Source organism: Microtus ochrogaster, unplaced genomic scaffold, assembly GCF_000317375.1.
Source record: "Microtus ochrogaster isolate Prairie Vole_2 unplaced genomic scaffold, MicOch1.0 UNK44, whole genome shotgun sequence".
Lineage (NCBI taxonomy): Eukaryota > Metazoa > Chordata > Mammalia > Rodentia > Cricetidae > Microtus > Microtus ochrogaster.
Window position 1 is genome coordinate 1333337 of NW_004949142.1, and position 6527 is coordinate 1339863.

Here is a 6527-nt window from a genome sequence, read left to right on the forward strand (position 1 = left end):
GTAGACCAGGCTGGTCTCGAACTCACAGAGATCCGCCTGCCTCTGCCTCCCGAGTGCTGGGATTAAAGGCGTGCGCCACCATCGCCTGGCTTGTGCCTGTCATTTCTAAAGAAGAGGTTTCCCCACCCTCCCGGGGTGAATGAGCTGAGTCACCTCCTGAAGCTTGAAGAATTGTGCAATAGACCAGAGGAGACATTGGCAGGTGGTAGAGGCTGCCACAGTTAATCTGTCCCCATCATGGAAGACCGCACTCTCCAGTGGTTGGGAAACCAAAGCTTCCAGAACCACGCAGTATATCCATAGCTGCACCCCACAGCCAGCATTAACACTTTCCCCAAACCACAGCCTGATCAGAGCCTCCTTGCTGTGGACCTGAATGGGCAGGAGTCTGTTCCCTGTGGGCTTGTTACATGAGAGTATTCCAGAACCCACCAGGGGCAGCCCGAGCCCCTCCACTGCCTGGACTGTACACGTTAGAGCTTTAGAGCTTGCCCTCACCTTTCCTGAGCTGCTGATGTGCTCAGATGAGTCACTTACCCTGCCACCAGAAGAGCTCGCTCATGTGAATCTCAGCGGTGCCCACACTATGTAAGAGATGTTATTTTATGCAATATTCTGACAAGTGGGCCTTGGCAGTGTAGAGAAGGAGCTGCTTCTGTGGTATTTGACTGATTTGCAGTAAAGAGCTCATCTTTCTAATCCAAGTCTGGCTTCTGATTCTTACTCCTGCGGCTGTTGGGGAGACACCAGCCATCCGACCCACTCCCCTTAATCCTGGGCACTGGCATTTCAGGGTCTGTGGAGCACACTTGCCAGCCAAAGCAGCAGGGGGCAAGAGGTAAGTGACAGAATTTAGGTTGCCCTGGGTGGAGGTGGGAGGCTAAAGCTCACTCTTCCGCATTAAATGCCTGAACACAGATCACCCGCGCGCACACACACACACACACACACACACACACACACACACACACACACACACACACACACACTGACCTGTAAAAGCTCAGGAATCTGGGTGTGGGATTCAGAGAGGGTAAACAAGGAGGACAAGCTCTGGCTCCTGGATTAAAGGCTCAAGAGACCTGTCTGCTGCTAGCCTTCCCCAGAGGTTCCAGGAGAAGCCCTCCACTGCCCTTGTAAGAACAAAGGAAGAAAAAGAGACTAATTCCTAGGGAAACCAGGTCGCGGGAAGATGGGACAGAAAAAGACAACATCCAAGCCTACCTTTCCTGGCCTCAGGGACCTTCAGCCAGTGAGCAGGGCTGTTCCTTGGCCATCGATGAGCCAGATTCTCCAGAGACCCAGAGGAAGAGAAGAGGAACTGGATTTGGAGGTTGGGGGAGGCAGGCCTGACACTTGAGCTGACACTGTCCAGGGCTCAGTTTTTGCACCTTCAGCGCAGGCCTCTGGGGGCAGTTTCCCTTTCCTCCCCTCTGTCTAGAGGGGGCTGGAAGACTGGAGCTCTCATTCCCAGAAAGTGCCTCCTGTCGTGAAAGTAACAACAAATAATAAAGGTCATGCGCACCATCATTGTCTTTAGTCTTGTTCATCCTTCCCTGCAAGCCTTTGAGGCGAGGGGAGGAACTGAGACCCAGTAAAGCCGGACTCCCATGTCTAAGAGCCAGCTTGTGGCAGAGTTGGGCATCAGACCGCTGTCCACCCAGACAGAGACCTGACCTGACTGGCTGACGGGGGACTGGGGCAATCGGAAAGACAAGGTAGGGTGGAGGGAGAGAGCTCATTTAGCCTCTTCTGCCATGTGCCTTCTCTGGTGGAGCCTACCCAGCAGAATGTGGGCTCATTAATGGACAAGACAAGGAATGGGGGGGGGGGGGGGTCCAGCCAAACCCTCAGCCCTGGAGGGACATAGGCCTGCTGTGAGGGTTCCCTTCTCTGCTCAGGATCCTTACACAGCTCCTGAGTGGAGCACCCATTTGGACCCTACACTTCTTGGAGGCCGAAGAGAATGGATACTCTGGTGCTGGGCCTGTCCTTGTCAGAAACGTTCCCAGGCACAGCTCAGAGTGGGAAGGCTGCTTTCCCAAGAGCCAGGTGGCTCCCAAGATGCCTGCTGAGTACTGGACAAGGAGTCTTTACCCCTTCCGACGATGAGGGCCAGTGGGAGGGTAATCTGGTCAGAAGTTGAGAGAAACTGCCTCCTCCGCAGATCTCCATCCAGGCCCTGCCGCCGCCTCCTCCCCGGAGACAGCCAGGTGTGGCCCAGGATCCCGGGGAAGGAGGGGGAAGGGTGGTGTCTGTGCTCCTAGAGCGCTGGCCCGGCCCAGAGGGGACAGGAAGCCAGGACACCGGGGATTGTCTCTTGCAAGCACAGCCCAGCCCCAGCCTGGGAGGAAGTTCTGCCGAGCGCTCTCCGCCGGTTATATTGTTGAACAGGAAACAGGGCACCGCAGGAGCAGGGCCGTGGAACAGGCAGCACCGGACGCGGACCCCACGCGCGGCTGCCGGGACAAGTGGAAGCTAGGCCAGCGGGCGAAAGTTCTGAGGTGCCCGGGCAGGGCTAGACTAAGGGAGGGGTGGTGTTAGGGAGGATGGTGTGGGTCGTGGGAGGGCGGGAAAGGTGCCCCTAGGTGGCCGTCCCTACCCTGGAGCCCCGCACACCTCCTGTCCTCGCTGTACTGAGGTTAAAGCCCCGGAGGCCCGATCCCCAGGGAGGAGCGTTAGGCGTTGGGGCTGCCTTCTGTCTGGGGGCGAGAGGGAAACCAGCTAAAGTCCCCCAGTGCTGATTTGGGATTGGTGACTCTATGGCGAGGGACGACTGGGGCAAAAGATGCAGGGGACCTACTGGCTAAGGGTGCGTTCTTGCTTCCAGGGATCCTCCCCGCTCTCGCATCCCTCCCCTTCTCTTCGCTCTCCCAGCATAAAGGAAGGATCTGAGGCGCAGGTCCCCTTGGTACCCTTGCCACACAACTCGAGACACTGCGCTCCTGTGAGCGTCCCTGCAAGGGGACTCTAGCTTTTCCAGGCCCGGACGGGCTGCGGCCTGAGAGGGCGGAGGTGCACTAGGAATGGATAGTGCTCTCGGTCTAGCTGCAAAAGGCTCGCAGTTCGTGATTTAGGGTGCAAATGGCCTCGCTCAGAATGTGCATGCAGGGACCAGACAACCATCTCCAGCCGAGCATTCCCAGAGCATCGCGCCCGCGAAACGCAGGGCCTCAGGGGCAGCAAACCCCTCCGGGGGTGGAGGGAAGAAGCAGGACCTATTGACCCTTAAGCTCCGCTCACTACCCGTCAGCACCTCTTCCACGCAATCCCTCCCTCGTGCCTTTTTTTTTTTTTTTTCCTGGAGACCTCGTCTCTCAGTTCTCCCATGGGCCCCGGCACAAACATTATGGCTCCTCCTCACCCTCCCAGACAAGCTGTACTGGGGACTGGGGACAACCCTACTGAGTGTGGGTCTCTGCCTCTCCTCTCTGAGTCAGCTCTGTTCTGTGCGGTTCCTTAGGTCTCATCTCTTGGAAGCCCCGCCCACAGAAATGGTAGAGACCTCACCTGCAACCCTCCGCCAGCCCCGCCCATCCAGTCCTTGAGCAGCCTGAGACCCTCCCAGCTAACGTGAGTGCGTGATTGGGGTCCTGGAGAAGGGGGCGTAACCCGAGTGTTCACTCTTCCAGGATTTGCTCGCCAGGCTCTGGTCTGGCGTGACACCGCCTCTCAGGCTCAGAGTGCTCACTGACTCAGTCTACACCCCTTCCCCCTACAAGGAATTCTTGAAAACATGAAGTCAATCTCAGCAAGAGGGTGGACTCCCCGCTGCTGGCCCCCAGGCCATCTTGTAGAGCAGTAAACGGAGCGGTCAGTGTAGGGTTTTGGAGTGATCAGCACTTCCGGAGTGGGCCACCAGCTTCACTTTTTTGAAGGCACACAGATTGGGATCGTCCCTCTTCCCCCATACACTGAACAGGCATTGGGTGGGTGGGTGGGTGGGGCGTTATGATGATTCCTCCAAAGAACTTTAGGGGATCCTGGTGACACTATCGCAATGCATTCTGTAGGAGCTACTCTCCTGGGCAGGCAGGCAGGCAGGGCAGGGATCCTACGCAGGTGCGCGCACCAGGAAGCTTTCGGAGCTGGAGAGCAGAGGGCGGTGCTGGCCCGGATGGGCGGGCAGGACTCCTAATTCACGTGTGTGGCGAAGCCACTGAGAAAGGAAAGAGAAAACCAGAAAACCGGTTCTCCAGCCTTAGCTGTCCATGCCCCTACGTCAAAGTCCCTGGACTAAGTAAGGCAGGGACGCCCCTAAGGAAGAGCAACTTGGGGACTGCCCCAGAGCCTGCGCCCCAGAGCTAATTACCTCGCTCGCCCGGAGTGCAGACTCTTAAAGGGAGGGGGCACTTTAGGGCTTTCCACGGATTCCCTGCAGGCTGGAGGCGTCGGGGTGGGGAGGAACGGGGGCGGAGGAGCGGCGGGAAAGGGGCCTTAATTCCCAGTTCGCCAACCCGAAAAACGAGGCTCAGCCAACCTTAAGGCAAATGTGTTATCTACCTAGCAGTTCCCGCGGGTCTTTGAGCCAAGGTTCCCTGGACAGTAAAGTTGAATTCCTATCATCCTCAATTTCCTCACCGCGGGATCGCAGCGAGACCCACATCTCACAATCAACTTCACAGAATGGAGCCTTAAAACTGGGAGCTTTGGAGATGATTTTATCCAAATCCTCATTTCAGAGATGGAAAAACTGAAGCCCGAATGCACTGGGCAAGGGCAGGAGAGGGACTCGAACCCTTGTCTTTGAGCTCCAGTCGCGGTGTTCTTCCCGGCTGCGCGGTCCTGACTTCGGCGGTTCTTCTTGCTGCCCGCAAAAAAGCGCGGTGGCCGCGATGGCGGCCGACGTCCAAGGGGACGTGTATGTGCTGGTGGAGCACCCCTTCGAGTACACCGGCAAAGACGGGCGCCATATCGCCATCCAGCCCAACGAGCGTTACCGACTGCTGCGCCGCAGCACCGAGCACTGGTGGCATGTGCGGCGCGAGCCTGGGGGTCGCCCCTTCTACCTCCCCGCGCAGTACGTGCGCGAGCTGCCCGCACTCGGTGACCCTGCCCCGGCCCCGCAGCCTTCCGTGCCGCAGCCGCGCCCCGCAGTCCCGGAGCCTCTGGCCTACGACTACCGCTTCGTAAGCACCCCGGTGGGTGCCGATGGATCCTCCACCGAGCCCCGGGGACGCGCCAGCTCCCTGTGTGGCCCTGCGCGACAGCGCGCCGGAGGCCAGCGCAGCAGCCTGGCGCCGGGAGGGCCCGCCTGCCTGTACGTGCGGCCCGCAGCGCCGGTGCGACCGGCGCAGTCCCTGGACGATTTGGCCCGCGGCTGCACCGCGCCCCCTGCCGGCCCCCTCGGTAGCGCCGGCCACTTCAAGGCCTCCAGCGTGGCGGGCTCCTGGGTTTGCCCGCGGCCCCTGGCGCGCAGCGACTCGGAGAACGTCTACGAGGCCGTTCCGGATGTGCGTTGTCCTTCGCGGGAGGAGAGACTCAAGCAGGTAGGTCGCCGCGGTCGAGGGGACCGGAGGGAGGTCGCAGTTGCGCAGAGCCCAGCTGATTTCTTAACTGAGGTCGTTGTTTGTCCCTTCATCTCATTCATCGTGAATAGTCATGTTCATGCAAAAAAAATGTAAATGGACTTGAATATACAGGGTACTGTCCCAAACCCTGCTGGGAGGTTAGCTAACCTAGGACAGGTCCGAGCACCGAATAACGTTCCTACAATGCCACCTGCTCTGTAAGGAGCAGTTTGAAGCTGTGGACTCTCACTCAGTCTTCCCCAGAAGCTTAAGGTGGAGGTCGAGTCGATGAGATGGTGGATGTGAAAGTCGAGCGTCTGCTTCTCTTTGGGACAGCCTCCAAATTTTCGGTTCCTTTAAAACAAAACAAGACGGAAACTCTTAATGGGCTTTTTTTCGAGTTCAATTGCAGTGAGGTCTCTCTGCTTCGGGATCCGGTTGTGTTAATCTGAGACAGCGAATACAGCGCGTTTTTAAACACTTATAGCCTCTGACTCCTCTTGCTCGGCCCTGTCATCTTAAACTTTAGAACCTTTTAGGGAGAAATGGCCTGCGGGAGGGGGGAGGGAGGGGTGCCCCCAACGAGTTGACATCTGCCACTCGCTGTGGCATTATCCAGAACTCACTTCCTCAGGCACCAAGTCCCAGGTGCCCTCACCCAGGAGTTGCGACCCCATAGGGCAGCTGCTTGGCCTTACGGCTTGCCCTTGAGGCTGAGTTCAGGTTTTGAGGCTACTGAAACCCGAATTTGACTCTGCTGGGTCACCTGCCATCTGCTGACGAGCTCGGTGTCCTCGTATGTAAACAATACCCAAGGAATAAAGTTGCTGTGAACCTTAAACGCAGTGAGGCGTGGAAGTGCTTGGCAGGAGCTGGTGCAGGGAGAGCAGCTAGGGTCCCGCTGACTCGGCATTGCCTGCAGCTCTGCGCCTCTGCGCCTCTGCGCCTCTGCGCCTCTGCGCCTCTGCGCCTCTGCGCCTCTGCGCCTCTGCGCCTCTGCGCCTCTGCGCCTCTGCG

The 6527-nt window shown here is 58.3% G+C and overlaps 1 protein-coding gene across 6 annotated transcripts in view; it reads left to right on the plus strand.

Moving 5' to 3' along the window:
- The first annotated feature begins 2334 nt into the window (after positions 1 to 2334).
- Arhgap27 (Rho GTPase activating protein 27) overlaps positions 2335 to 6527 on the plus strand; it is a 29467-nt gene continuing 25274 nt past the window's right edge. For 3 of the 6 annotated variants that reach the window (XR_003376559.1, XM_005369073.3, XM_026777057.1), the window contains exons 1-3: positions 2335 to 2504; positions 3464 to 3573; positions 4511 to 5489. Coding sequence is in view for 5 of the 6 variants with exons in the window: in XM_005369073.3 (XP_005369130.1) it covers positions 4836 to 5489 (654 nt within the window). In the remaining variant the exon portion in view is untranslated. Of the gene's footprint in view, positions 2505 to 3463; positions 3574 to 4507; positions 5889 to 6527 lie in introns of those variants that run through there. The other 3 variants (XM_026777055.1, XM_026777056.1, XM_026777059.1) reach the window with 3 other exon arrangements.